Source organism: Lepidothrix coronata, unplaced genomic scaffold (assembly GCF_001604755.1).
Source record: "Lepidothrix coronata isolate B3197 unplaced genomic scaffold, Lepidothrix_coronata-1.0 Scaffold5, whole genome shotgun sequence".
NCBI lineage: Eukaryota > Metazoa > Chordata > Aves > Passeriformes > Pipridae > Lepidothrix > Lepidothrix coronata.
In genome coordinates this window covers 10221517-10236932 of record NW_016690185.1, presented here as the reverse complement: position 1 = coordinate 10236932, position 15416 = coordinate 10221517, and the positions used below count along the sequence as shown (strand labels likewise).

The 15416-nt window shown below is 38.0% G+C and overlaps 1 protein-coding gene across 5 annotated transcripts in view; it reads left to right on the top strand.

Annotated features, from left to right (window-relative positions):
* PTPRK (protein tyrosine phosphatase, receptor type K) overlaps positions 1 to 15416 on the top strand; it is a 397810-nt gene that overhangs the window by 129486 nt on the left and 252908 nt on the right. For all 5 annotated transcript variants that reach the window (XM_017829151.1, XM_017829141.1, XM_017829132.1 and 2 more), the window contains one exon: positions 2197 to 2468. In XM_017829151.1, coding sequence (XP_017684640.1) covers positions 2197 to 2468 — 272 coding nt within the window. The remainder of the gene's footprint in view (positions 1 to 2196; positions 2469 to 15416) is intronic.

Below are 15416 nucleotides of genomic sequence, written 5' to 3'. Positions count from 1 at the left end.
CATGCTTAAGCATGTTGAAAAATAGGCAGTGAAAGGAATATCTAACAGCAGTGGCTCTTTGTCCAGGCATAAATTATGACTTTGAATACTTTTCATCTTAACATCAAAGAAGTTCATTTTTTTCTTCTTACAAGACAGAAAGGATGAATTTCATCTTTGGATGGTGCTGTAAAGAAATTTAAGTTTTTCTTTCTTCATTGCCCCAAATATGTTCTTGTGTGGCTTTTTTTTTTTTTTAAATTTAATTTAATTTTTTATTTTTTACCATTTTTGGATTTAATTAAGCATCACACTTGCATTGACTTTTTCCTTGTAAAATCTTGGTGGCAACAGAATACAGGTTAGTTGACTTTTTTTCTTTCTTGTTTGCAAGGGAAGTAGGTGTATATAGTGTTTTACATCTGCTTGTGCTTGACCTATTAGGCCAGTAACAATGGAAAAAAAAAATCCCAGACCCTGTCTCTACTGGGGTGTAATGAAACACCTAGTATTAGTGTTAGCTAACAGTGTCTAACTGCTGCTCTTTACCTTTATGGCAACTGTGGTGTGTTGACCTTGGCCAGATCCCCATCCTGCCTGTTTTGCTCAGTTCCTCAACAGCACAAGGAGGGTAAATGAGGTTGACAAGCTCATGGGTTGAGACAAAGACATGGAGATCACTTCTTTTGTAAATCATTTGCTGTCACAGGCAAAACAGACTCATTTTAGGGAAAATTTAGCCAAATTTACACCACAAGGGGATGGGGACTGGGAGCTGCAGTCAGTCCATCACACTTGGTCTCTGCTGCTCCTCACCCTGTTCCTCTGCTCCAGCCTGAAGCACCACTGTGAATAGTTAGCTGTAAGATTTGCCCAAAACTCTCATTGCAAATCTCAGAGTTACTTAATCTTGGGAATTAATGAGATTATGAGCATTTCCCTTGTTTATACTTCATGTTTCTGCCAAGTCCAATAATATCTTAAGATATTATGAAGATTTTACACTAAAATAATTATTAATTAATATTAAGATATTACAATTGTACATAAATAGGAAAAAAACCCTAACTCTTTCAATCCTATAGTACTTCTTTACAAGTAAAGAATGACTTTCTTATAAAAGGTGTAAGAACATATTTTGTATGTTTTTCAAAGGTATAATTTTTCTGTATAGTTTACTTTGGCATAGGCTTCTAATTTTCTTGGAGTAGGTAGATGACTGAGGAGGGAGCAAGGTTGTGTATATGCATACTTCCAAGACTTCTGTGAGGCTACTCATTTGGGCAAATGTTCACAAATCTATTACTTTTTTAAATTTAGGTTAATTTTTGACTGTATTTTTGATTAATCTGAACCTTCTTCAGGAGGAAAGGCTCTTTATTGTGATACCCTTCAGGACTGAAAGTATAAGGAAAATCTGTCAACATGAAGGTTCTGAAATCATTAAGCAGATGGGTAGGTAAATTTAGGTTAGGAAACTTTCCTGTAGCAATGATTCAGATTGTATGCTGAGTTGGGTTCTCTCACTTGGTTGCAAAGGTTTTCCTGGCATGCTCCATCTATCAACCTTTTTTCTGTGGGGTTCATTCACTAAATAGTACCTGATATGGAGTTGTCACTCTTGAAGAAATGAAGCAGCTCTGGACTAGGTTAGATGGGAACCTGTCTTTATCATCCATTCTGCAGAACAGCAGGACAGACTGTTTCATCAGTATAGCCTGTATAATCTGTTAAAACATATGATTTCCACTTCCTGCCTTTACAGCTAGGCAGGCACAGCTTGTTTTGTCTTATGTATACTTGTAATAGACATTTACAAGATAGACTCTCTTCCAGCTGTAGAAACTTCTGTTATCCCCTCAAATCCATTGGCAAATGGAGCAGTAAACCAAAGTTTTCAAAACAGATTTGACTTGTTGTCCTAAGTCAGCTATTTCCATTGCTAATGTATTTAAAATTCAAGTCTACCTTTTTTTTGAGGTAGGTCCTCAGAGATATGTGATGTCTTCTCTAGTTACTGCTTCAATGATGTTTCTAGCATTTTATAGCTTGCTGAATTTCATGCTACTTAAATTTTGAGATTTCTGAGATATGAAAACCTATGCATTTCTTCCTTTTTCACTGTGAAGAATCAGTTTCTTAGCATTTATCTTTACTTTTTTTTTGTGTTTTGTTTTGTTTTTTTTTTCCCCCTTTCCCACCCCCCCCCTTTCCTAGGATCGTATATGATAGTGATTTCCTCAGATCATGACCCTGGAGAAAAGACTAGACTTCAGCTTCCAACAATGAAGGAAAATGATACTCACTGCATCGATTTCAGCTACCTTCTGTACAGCAAGAATGGAGCAAACCCAGGCACTTTGAACATCCTGGTTAGGGTGAACAAAGGGCCACTGGCTAATCCCATCTGGAACGTCACAGGCTCCACTGGCAAAGACTGGCTTCGAGCGGAGTTGGCTGTCAGCACTTTCTGGCCCAACGAGTATCAGGTAAACTTGCAATAAATTCACGCTGCTTCATAATATTTACTACAAGGTCCTATTCAGTTTATGTTTGCTTTGGTCTGTTCTGATAGAGTATTCTCCCAGTGTCCTTAAGTAAAGTGTTCCATTCAGAATAAATAATTCTTTGAGGGTGGATATTTTTATAGCAGGTGATTGTTTAAAGTTATAAGTTATTGTATAATATGAAAAAATAATCTGGAAACAAGCCTTTTAAAAAGAAATTATAAGGTTAAAGTCCAGGAACATCAAAAATTATAAACTCCCAGAAATAAATTGCCTGTGCAAGTGTAATTTGTACTTGTCTTCCCTCCTTTTTTGTGTATGCCTGTGATACCGTGTCTAATTACATGACTGTAAACTATTTTTTTCCACATGACATTTGCTTCATTTGCAGTGCAGGCAGAATGGTGCTCACCTAATGAGCAGCTGTTCAGGACACGTTTTTTCTCCTGTTTGCTTGCTATGGGACAAAACCACCTGCAGTGTAGGCCTGTTGTTTGGAGGGAAAAATAGTTTTGTTGTTACAAGATGCTGTTATTTGATTTGTTTGATTAACCTGAGAAAGTACCTGCAGCTGTTTTGCTTAGTGCGTATTTGACGTGAAGGATGAATCTCATACATGGGCATTTTTGTCCTGGTCTCTAGGAGTGGATTAGATGCACTTACATGAGTTGTTACACCATGAGGTGTTATGTGCTTACAGACCCCTATCTAAAGATGCTTCACATCATTAGTGCTCTTGCAAACAGTTTGGATGTCCAGATAGTTATCAAATAAAGGAGAGTGGCTGCTTTATTTATGGTTTTGTTGAATAGTGGTATTGTAGGAGTGTTTCTTAAAAGTGCCTTTTCTAAAGTCTGTTGCAATTGTCCACCACCAAAATGAGGGGAAGTGTGGAGAGAGCAAAATTGAGTGAACAATTTCTCCTGCATTTTGAGGGCCTTGCCTTGGCATAGCTGAGCACAAACAGTAAAAATGCTGTGCAATTAACATGGCTTCAGGCTCTGAAAGCTAAGACAAAGGAGGATCTGTGCCAAGGTTAAGGTGGAGTCTCAAGTGGTAAACATGTGTCCTCAGCTCATATGGACACCTGTATTAATCCAATTAGAACTGGACAAGAGGGTATGTTTCTTTCATGTAGCCAATACTGTAGAAGAAAGATCACGCCTTGCGGTGTAGTAACAGTATATAATGGGTATCCTTTTTGTAATAAACGGACATTTTGCTGATCACATTGGTCGGCGCAGTTTGTCTCGAGCCTCTCTGCCGACAGGGAAGCCGTATGAGGAGCAGCTGAGGTCACTTGGTCTGTTCAGCCTGGAGAAGACGAGACTGAAGGAAGACCTCATTGCAGTCTACAACTTAGTCATGAGGGGAAGAGAAGGGGCAGGCACTGGTCTCTTTTCTGTGGTGACCAGAGGGAATGACCTGAAGTTGTGTCAGGGGAGGTTTAGGTTGTATATTAGAAAAGGGTTCTTCAGTCACAGGGTGGTTGGGTACTGAAACAGGCTCTCCAGGGAAGTGGTCACAGCACCAAGCCTGACAGAGTTCAAGAAGTGTTTGGATGATATTCTCAAGTACATGGTGTGCCTCTTGGGATGGTCCTGTGCAGGGCTAAGGGCTGGACTCAGTGATCCTTGTGGTTCCCTTCCAACTCAGCATATTCTGTGATTTGGTGCAAGCAGCCTTACTTATATGGTGAAAACTAAGTAATTTACTATAATTTTACGTTTTTCTTTGGTTTTTGTTTCCCTGTTTTTAATTTTTTTTTTTTTTAAATAAAGAAATTTAATCTATCAGTGGCATTGAAACTGGGTAAAATTTAACATTCTGAAGCCTGGTTCTTGAAAACGTGGCTTCTGCGGAAGTGTTTTATTAACCCTTTTATGTTGCTGGAAAGTAGCTTTTGATGTGCTTAAAAAAAAAAACGAAAACAGGAGCCTTTTATAGCAGTATAGTAGTGATCAACTATAGCAGCATTATGTGCAGTAAATTAGGTTTTTGCTGACAGATGGCCAGGCTTGACAATGAAATTGGTGGCTGGGGCCTTATCTTAGCAACATGGCCATTTTTCACTTATGTTATAGCCTTCACATTATCTCTCTATAGACAGAGCTTAAATTCTCTCTCTCTCTTGCTTGGTCATCCAGCAGAATATTGAAATCCTGTGTAACCCAGTTTATTTTTGCTGTTAATGCAGCCTGCTGTGATTTGTGTCCAACTTGCAAAATTGCTTTTATGAAGAGGAGGGGAAATCTGCATGCTGTCCATGCACAACTTCTTGTTTGCACAGAGTTGGTATTTTTGTGGGTTTGGTTTTGGTCCTTTGAGGTCTCAAGGTCAACATTGCTCTTGGTAGATTTCCCCCCCCCTTAGTTTTGAGTTGTTATTCTTTGGTGTGGAAATATTTTTTCATTTTTCTCACAGGAGTTCTATGCTGTACAGTTCTAGTTCCTGATTTTTGCACTTTGATCTACCGTTGGTCAATGAGTTTAGCTAGCAGTGAGGGAAATAAGCGCTGGTTTCTATAACAAGATGGAAGTGGTTCTTTACTAACCTGGGAATTGGATCCCTACCTGTACTAGCAAGGTCAGTGCTAAAGATCACTGCTGAGCACAACTGTTTGCAGTACTTTGTTACAATCAGGTCAACTTCATTGCCATTTCCTTCACTTTTAAGTAGGGAAGAGAGTAGAGATTACCTGGGGGTGAATAGCACGGGTTGCACTGTAAGGAAGTCTTGTGTGGTGACTTCAAAGTTAGCATGATGGCCGTGTTAGTTTTAATAACAGAGTGCTGCACCTAGTACTAATTAGCTCCAAAACAGTATTTCTGTGCTCTGCTGTGCTGTGTTGAAGCTTTATTGCTTCCTGTTCGAAAAGAGCAGTGTTTTTGCATACCACTCTAGTATACAGTATAAATTCAGCTTGTGCGTTTTTGGATAGATTTAACACTTTCTTTTACTTTGTTGTTGTTTGCTTTTTTTTAATAATCGATTTACTTAATTTTCTTGAACTGTACTCTGCTGGACAATTATTTATACATATTTATTTTCTGACAAAACATAGTACAGTTTATTACAATAGTTTTACTGGATCAGACTGAATTTTTATCTAATTTCATACCTCATCTCCTTGTCTCTGATGCAGATAACAGTGGAAGCTTGTAGAGAAGTTCAGGAACAGGACAAACTCATGGTCATACCTCCCCCAGAATAACTTCCAGCCTTGAGCCTATTATGTTGTTCAAGAACTTTGAGCTTAAGAACCTAAGTAGTGCCTTTCTGTATTCCTGTTAGTCCATGGTGGGGTTTTTTGCTATGATTTAAGCTTCTAGTGTCTATAGTATATATGATAAGAAATTTTAATGTTAATTCCATGTTAGGACTATTCCTGTGGGTTTCTTAAGCATGGGACCTGTAATTCTTCAGCTGTCATATTTTGCACTTGGGGAGATTCAGCAGTCCTGTAATGATACCATCTGTCTTCTCTCTTCTGTTAGCAAGGCATCTGCATTTTTTTCTATTCTGCTTGTTTAACATGTGGATGAACTCTCGAAGAAAGGGGTTTGATTAGAGAATCCCTTAGGATCGAGGTTATGATTTGATTTTGATCCTTGTTAGTTCTAGAATCTTTTTTTATCACTCTGTTGGAAATATGCTACATTTGACCTGCCTCAAGTTTGCTTCAAAGGAAAAATATTTTGGGATTTTTGTTGTTTAAACTTTGTAACTGACTAGGAATTTTGTCTCTCTGTTTTCTTTGTTGGTTATTATTGTAATTAATTTATTTTAGTTGAGAGATTTGTTCCTGTCTGGATGAGTTGTTTTGTCTAATGCTTCTGTTCATTTCCTCAAGTTCTCTCCTGCTTTACACAGTAGGTGTTATTCAGCTGCTGGGGGTTGTCTCTTCCTCTCTGCTTCTGACACTTTCCTTGTCATCGTCATCCTTTTTAAGTTTGATTTTGTTTGTTTGGGGTTTGTTATTTGGTTGATTTTTGAACACTGTCTCCCCAAAGTCCCTTTTTCCTATTTTTTGTGTGTCCTCCCCCAGCAAATTTGTTTTGCTTCCACTGGATCATATCTGTTTTTGCTCACCTGTGAGATGAACTTTGTGATGTGAACCATGGGATTTCCAGTTTTGGTTTTATATTACATATATCTGGTGTTTATATCAGAAAAAGTTAAATAAACTCTTGATTTGAAACCATCAATTTCAAACTTATAAAAATGAATTATTTGGTTTCTTTTGGTTCTTTAAAAATTCACTATACAGTAATGTTGCTCTGTAGTTTAACAAATGGGCTGGCTAGGATACGGGCTTCATAGGAATGATCTTGCACCTAGAAGTATAGCTAGCAAAGTGAAAATACTGAACTACACCCAGCAGAAGATCTTTTATCCATTCAGAAAGACTAATGATGTACAGGAAAACTCTAGAAAGTCAAATTATTTTCTTGCCTAATTGTGAATCCTGATTTGGATAATGAATTTGTTCTTTAATACTGATGATTTATAGCATTTGTGAAAGTTTAAATTACTCCAAGATATTGGGAAGTTATTTTCCTTTATCATCTTGAAAGGTCTCAAAACTGTAATAGAAGTATAATAGGAGGATGGTAGACTGAAGATTCACTAATGGTGTGTACAATTGGGCCATATGCCACATAAGGTACGAGACAGATTTCTTGTGAAATATGAGAATTTGTTGGGTTTTTGGATGTCAGATCACTATTCTGAACTTGCAGAGGTGATACTAAAAACAATCTGCATGGAGAAAAGTTTTGGAAAACAGGGAATTAGATTTGATTTAGTCATTTGATATAGCTAAGAAAGGAAAGCAACAAGTGAAATGGAAAGTACATAGCCTGTATGAACTATGTGGAACTGAGTTATAAGCCAACTTAAGAAAAAACTCACCCTACCAAACTCCAACTTCCTATTTATACGACAAATGGCCTTTAACCTTTAAATACTATGTAACATCAATAAAATACAAAGAAAATATTTAAGAAATAAAAACCAAAAACATTCCAAAGGACTGATATTTTCAAAATATTTTATTTAAAATATATTGGAATAGAGAAAATTTCTTAAAATAATATCAAAGACGCACTGGATAAATAAAACTTGGAACTAGTGTAAGATTGTTGACTACCTAGGTAAGAATGCAATGTAGAAAGTGCTATATTTGGAAATTTTGAGCAACACTATTAAACAGCCAACCAGTTAATGTTACAACTTGCTGTGTAAGCCTTGGATGTTGAGTTGCAAGCCAGTGAAAATTATCTGGTGAAAATCTCAGCATGAGAGGGAGTTTGGGGACAGAGGAGAGCAGTCTACAGTCATGTGTGAGGGGCAATGCTGAAATAGGCTGTTATCTGGCCTGGAAAAAGACACAATTTAGGAGAATGCAATAGAGTTCAGCAAAGCTGTCAGTTATATGAAGGGGAATCCTCTTCTGCTTGAAGAATTAGGCGCCTTTTTGTTCTGGTGGGGAAACTAGGCTGAAAAGAAGTGAATGGAGGTGGGTCACACAAGCAGGCTTTAGACCCATGAAGGTAACTGGCAGAAGTAGCTGTTGTGGATGCCAGAGGATGCTGTTGTGGATGTTCAGTGCCTCCCACTCCCCAAGGTGATGTGTACTTAATTTGGTTTTGGATTCCTAGGCAGACTAAATGTAATTTTTTTTTTATTCTGTGCTTATCTAAACCAGCCTGGTCATATTTTGGGTAGAAATGTCTGGCTGTAGATATGAAGACTGACTTTGTCTGCCACTACCAGCCCAACACCTCTTTCTTTTTTTTTTTTTTTTCCCTTATCATTTCCTTTCAATCTCACTTGGAGTAACAAAATATTTTAGATGTCTTAAAATTGAAATTTACAAATTAAGCCTTTTAATTTCTTTTTAAAGTTTCTAAGGATTTTCCAAAATAAAGTATGAATTAGAACTTTTATGTTGAATGACTGGAATTTCATTCTAGAAGAGATATAAAAATTGTTTAATGAAATGTGTTAGTAAAAGATTAGTTAACTGAATAATTAAAAAAAAAATTTAGGCTAATAGTTATTAAACTGAAAGAGTGCTTTTTTTTCCTTAAGCTTGGAACAGCTTGTGTTTGGTAGGTAGTATAGGTCACTGAAATGTTCCTTGTATAGATACATCATTCTTTAGCTTTCCTTTTGTGGAATAACTCCTTTGAGAATACTTTATGCCTTTAAAGGAATTTAAGGTGACTGTCCATAAACTATTTTGTTTCCAGTTCATTAATACACAATGAAATGGCTTATACATTTGTTTGTTTTCTTTGTCTTCCTTCTTTCCTCCATAGTTTTCACCAGTTAAGGGTGCTTTCAACTGTCTCACTGCTTACCATTATCTCTAATAGCTGAAAATATCTACAAAGAGCAATGATGTTGCTTTCTCATCAGAAACACTTTTTAAACCCCTAAGTGTTCTCCAGACCGTTACTTGCTAGGCAGCACGTAATCAGAAGAATTCTTTTTGTACTGTTTATCAAAGAATTACTCAGAGAAATGCCTTTTTTATAATGAACTTTCTTACTGCTTCTCCAAAACTTGCTAGTACAAGCAAAACACCATCTTTTTTAACTGCTAGGATAAACATGAACATGTGCAAGCATATCTATCACATTTCTGTCTCATTTCTTCCAAGATATTTGTCTTTTGTGAGGACAAAGAAAGCATAAGTTTCGATAGAGTGATTACCAGCACCATTTTAATAATTTAGTTCTCTAGATCACAAAGCACTCACAGCTCTCAAAGGACCTGTACAAATACTCTCTCATTCCAGTATTCAAACTGGAAAATCATAGTGCAGGCAGTGAAAGTGAGCGTTGCCTGGACAAGCCCAGTCACGACTGAGGTGCCAACCTCCAGGTTTTCAGTAACACTGTAAGTATTGTAGACTTCCTGGAAGCTCTTGATTTTTTCTTAGAAATGACGATGTGGGTTTTGACTGTTAGTTCTGATCTGTGGCATTGTTTCAGTAGGGTTTCATTGCTTCAGTATTGTTCTGCAGGCAAGCCACAATATGCTTCTTTCCATCCAGAGTTAGTTCATTAAAGAGCACAGGGATAAGGGAATGATGGTGGTGGGAAAGCAAGTATATATTGGTGATATATCTTGTTGGCCTCTCCCCTATCTACTGTGTTGTCTCCTCCTCCCACACTCCCTTTTTTTTTTTTCCTTTTTCTTAAGAACTTTAAAATTGTCTTATGGAGATGCATATAATAGCTTTCCTAGCTTGGTAGATTTTTGTTAGCCTGTTTTGATGAAACCTAGTTTGTTTTGGGACGTGCTACATTAAAACAGGGCCAATATGATAAATTAGTATCAAAGAATTTTTACAGTTAAAAATAGCATAAATTATTGTTAATCAGGTAAAATCTGTCAGCTTTGTCTCAATCAGTGACCCAAGCTGTACTTCACAAAACACCAAGAACTCGATTCCATCAGGGATGTAGATGAAATTACTTTGGATGCCTTAGTTTTTACAGGCTAAGGACCTGTGGGGTCCAAGCAATCACCTCTCTTACTCTATTCTTAGTCCTGTACTGAAGAAAAACTCAAGTGTTTGTATGGTGAAAAAGGAAATGTTAGCAGTTTACTCCTTCCCTTTTCATTTGTAGAAAATTTTCAACACTGTCTTTTCCACTGCTTTGATTTCTGTTATATTACATTTTCTGAGTAGCTTATTTTTGGTTTACTGTGTTCTGTGTTTCATGTCTTATGTGAATGATCTGACCTTAAAAGGAGGGTAGAAATGTTATACTTGAAGTACTGAAGTATTGTAAGGAATTGTATGGCTATACATACAAGATGTTCAATTCTCTTTCCATCAAATAATGTAGTACCAATGAGGCTGATGAAGATTTTGACTTTTTTTCAGTATTCCCTGTAAAATGGTGGTTGTCGTCAGGGCAAAGTGATGAAAATTTAGTAGATGCTTTGCATTTCCAAAGGCAGTGAAAGATTTGGAGGTTAATATGCCATATGAGTCCCTTTTATGAATTACCTTTAATTATCTAAAAGTGTTGAGTGGAACACCGACTGGCTGTAAACTCATGAAGACTTACTTTGAGATAAATATGTAATATTTTTAGCCAGTGCTTAATTTCTGATGAAATATATGTGACTTTAACCTCAGCACTCTTCCAGGAAACATTCCACACGTCTACAAGGTGGTATGCAAATTTTGTATTAACCTTGATTACCAACATTATGAAAAGCCTGTAGCACTCTCCTCCTCATCATGCAGCAGGCACTGTCAGGCAGTGAAATGGAAAACACACTATTGCTAATCAGCCATCTCAGACTGCCTGATTCAATTTTTTCAGAAATATAAGATTGACTTAAATGATGGTGTGTAAATAAAGAAGTTCTGGATATGGTTCCTTTTGTCAAGATTTTTCTCTTTTTAGGGTTTAGTCTGTCATTGGAAAGCGTAATTAGTTGCTGCATAAGAAGCTCAGATTTTGTCATATTTTTATCAGCTTCTGCAAGATCCTATAGCTTTCTAAGAAAAATTGTGAATATCACACTATCAAGGACCTGGCAATGATGTACTCTTCCACTCGACTCTTTTGTTCACATGAAAAATGAAATGAATGAAAGAGGATTATGGCAGAAATCAGTGATATATGCTTGAAGTTGATGGTTAAAGAAAAGCAGAAATTGGTAGTACTTTCATTTCATTATACAGGTTCTGAAAAGATTGTGTCTGCTAGAGGTTTCCAGATTACCCCTAAGTGAAGGTAAATAAAAATATAATATTACAGTATTGAATCATTATGAAAAGTTCACTAAAATGTCTGCACTTCAAAAATTGGAAGCCAATCAGTCTCCAAATTCATGGACCTTGAAGAGTCAGGGTTTTCAGTTTCAAAGTCTGAACTCATCAATTCCTCACTCATAAGATGTATTTTTAAGTAATTTTTGCTGTGAAGCATTGTATGCTGCTAGATGTCTGGATTTTCCCTGACTCCCCCCCAGTCCCCCACCAGTGCCTTTGGTGGTGTCATGGTTTAACCACAGCCTGTGGCAAAGCCCCACACAGTCCATCGCTCACTCCCCTCCACCTCCCCCATGGGGTGGGGAGAGAACTGCAAGGGTAAAAAAAGTGAGTGAGAAAACTCATGCCTTGTGATAACATTTTAAGACAGGGATCAAGAAAAAGCTGTAAGTGTAAACAAAGCAAAACAAGGAATGAATTCACCACTTCCCATGGGCAGGCAGGTGTTCAGCCATCTCCAGGAAAGCAGGGCCCCATGATGTGTAGCAGTGACTTGGGAAGACAAATGCCATCATTCATAATGTCCCCCTTTTCTTCTCCTTCCCACTTTATATGTTGGGTATGATGCCATATGGTAAGGGATATCCCTGTGGTCAATTGGAGGAGCAGGGACGCAGGGGTTAGATGTCTTGACTGTGTTCCCTCCCAGTTTGTGCACCCCCAGCCTACTCACTGGAGGGATGGGGTAAGAAGCAGACAAGGCCTTGGCTGTGAAAGCACTGCTCAGCTCGATCCCCGTGTTATCAACACTGTTTTGAGCATAAATCCAAAACATAGCCACATGCCAGCTACTGTGAAGAAAATGAACTCTACCCCAGCCAAAACCAGCACAGCTGGAAAACAAAATAATACTGAGAACTATGCAGCCACTTAACTTTCTTTTTGTCCTTTTCTGACTTTTATTATTTAGGGCAAGATGAAATACTCTAGAAGAATTTTTTGAGTATGTGCACACCATACTATAATGTATTGTTTGTTTTGATATTTTTTTTAATATTTTCTCTTTTTCTAATGCTAAGTGGTGAACAAGCCTGAGGCTTGTAGTAAAGTCAAAAGGTATTCTTCATCCAGAGTACTGTGTAATAGGAATCCCACATTGACTGGTGATATGACCTCCTCAGAGAGAAATAAGTACCTCATATCTTTATAATTCTCTCTACCCTGTATGTGCTTCTTTTCTGAAGTTTAGACTTTGTTCGAGGTGACATTGAGAAAACAACTGAGATGGTTGCTCTGACGGAGAAAATAATCAAAATTCAAAGATGGGGGAAAGTGTATCAATTAATTTGTGATAGAATCACATTATGATCAAATATGCAAGGTCTATGTATTTAAACAAATAAAAAAACTAGTGTTGCTGAATTTTCTGCTTCTCCCAAAAGATATTACTAAGCATTTTAGAGTTATCCCCACCCTCCTTGCCCCCTCTTACCAGAGTGAAGTAAATTGTACTCCTATTCTGGAAGTTCTGAAACACCATCTGAAGAACAACAATTTTCTGGCCCTAAGATAATGATGGGAAGCTTGAAAACTGCTAAGTGCCCTGTGGGATATAGAGCAATGGCCCAGTCAGGCAGATAGTTCTCTGATCTGAAAACCAGTAGTGGTTGCATTGTAGTCTTTGCAGACATATTATCTTCTTCTTTGAGAGCTCTCCCCATTATTCCTAGTCAGTTGTGGAACTCCTCCACTGTTTTCTTTAAATGTCTTTATGTGCAAATCCCAGAATGTTTAAAGAATTGGTATAAAACTTACTGGAGTGGATTTCTTTAGCAAAGTACCTTGGCTACCTGAAAGAAACCCTATGTAAACCCAAATGGTTTTTTTTTTCCTGGTGGGTTTTGGTTTTAAGGTTTGCTGTTGCCCTGTGAGGTTTCGTTGATGCACGTGCCAGGGTTACTGCATCTCTACCTGTATCTCAAGCAAGCAACAGCAAATAGAAGCCCAACACACAGCTATTCCTCAGTGTTGAGCTGGCACAGCGCATTAGTGCTTGACAAATGCACGGCAGAGCCAAGGCACGTTTTGCACATTAGTGGAAGGTACAGATTGTGTGGGCATCCCTGCTAATGCAGAGCAGAGGAGTTGATGGGGTTGTTGTGGTGTCACTTTACTGACCTGCTGCAGTGTGAACATCATATTTACTGGGGCTGATTGTGTGTGCCTGTTTGGTGCTTGTGTATGAGTTACCTTTAGAAATTTCATTATGAAGATTTTTAGTCTTGAGTCAACTTTTTGGCTTGTATTACATTTTTGCCGTAATTGTCAATTTTGTTGTCTTTACTATGTTCACCAGGCAATGAATGTCACTCACAGTTAGTGCATGTTTCAGTAGGTGTTGTCTGTTGGAAGAAAATAATTGTCACCTGGAAGTTATAGTAGCAAGTTTGCTGCTATTTATGGAATGAAATTATTTGCAAGCAAGGAAAGCATATTTGTTCAATGTGAATGACTGTAATGACTGTAATAAGCTTCTAAAAAATTAAATTATACAAGTCCTGTAACTCCAGCGTTGTTGAGTTATTGGAAGGGGAATATTAGGGATTTTGTTGTAGCATTCAACTGGTGATGGTCTTGACCTGTAAGACAGAACAGGACAAGTTTTTTAACTCAGTGGAGGAGTGGGTTTCTGGGGGTATCATCCTGTCACTAGTTTTTGGAGAAGGGAGAAGTAACAGTGGTTGTGCCAGATTCAGCAGTGAACACCTAAAGGATCTGCTTACCTAGAGCATTTCTAGTGTGCTCTGTCAGCAATAGAAAAGAAAGAGAAAGGAACAAGTGACTATACCATATCTTCCAGTTGTCAAACTTCAGCAGTAAAACACATTTTATCTAGTGTATCTGATTGCCCTTTGTGTGTGCACTATGCTCATGTTACGAAATTTTGGTAGTTTTGATCATTGGTTGATTTGGTTGGACCTGCTTAGCTTCAGGTATTGCAGTTGACTGGTTAACTTCAGAACTGGATTTCATCTGAAACTGAAAAAAAACCAACCAACAAAGAAACCCAACCCCCAAACACCTCAAAAACTAAAGTCCCTTGTCTTTGTGGAATTCAAGGCAGTAATGGAGACAGATAATCTTTATTTCTTCTGATTTTTTTTCTTTCTTTTTGAGAATTTAAAAGTGCACCTGCTCACATCCACACCCTCTCACATGTGAGTGAATCCCTGTTTCTCCCCTTCTTTTCTACTATGCTTAGTGGATTAATGTAAACTTTCTAGCCTTCAGGAAATGAATTAAGAAACAGTCGTAACCTGGATTGTCTGTCTTTTCTCCCTTTTCTTTCTTTTGAGTTGTGTTATCTTTTGTATTAAACAGAAGCACCTTGTGTGTCTGCATTGACAATTGGTTTGCTCATTCAGAGGTTTAGTAGTTTAAAAAAAATCAGCTAGTGATACATTTGAATTGTCTTGTTTAACTTTGATGAGTTGAACTTCGGTGTTTTCTCTAATTCTGATTCATTACAGTGCAGCCACTGTGCTGTGTGTCTGGAGGGGAAGCCAAGGAGCAGGGATATGTTGCCTTCAGAAGGGCAGGGGGCTATGCACAGGTGCACATCAGCACTACGGTCCCTGCTTCCCTCTCCTGCTGCACTCATAGCTGCAGGCAAGAGGACTGCAATGCTGTTTCTGCCCCTGCCACTGTCCATTTTCCAGCTTTCCCAGCTGCTGCCCTTGGAAGAGATGTAGAGGAAGGTGATGCTGGTCTTCCCTCTGCAGTGCCACAGGTCCCTACCCTGCTGTGAAATTGCATGCTTCCAGGGTGATACTTGGTCTTCTCCTTTGACAGAATGAATATGTGCTGCCATTTACACTGTGCTTGTATTTGTAAAGAACACACAAACACAAAAAATCATGTTTTTTAAAAATAAATAAAAGAATAATTAATCATGGCGAGGCTTCGCGAACGAAGATTTGGGAAGGCTCTATCCACATTTGCTACAGGCACGTTGGTGGCTTATGAGGCCAATACGTGACAGACATATCTGATTGCAAATGGCGCAGCAGAAAGACTCCTTAGATGGTGTATTCTGCAATACACGGTTCTTTCTGCGCTGCCTTTTTTCCTCGAGAGTGATCCTACGTGTGTTCTCGAAGGAAAGGAATAATTAATAATGA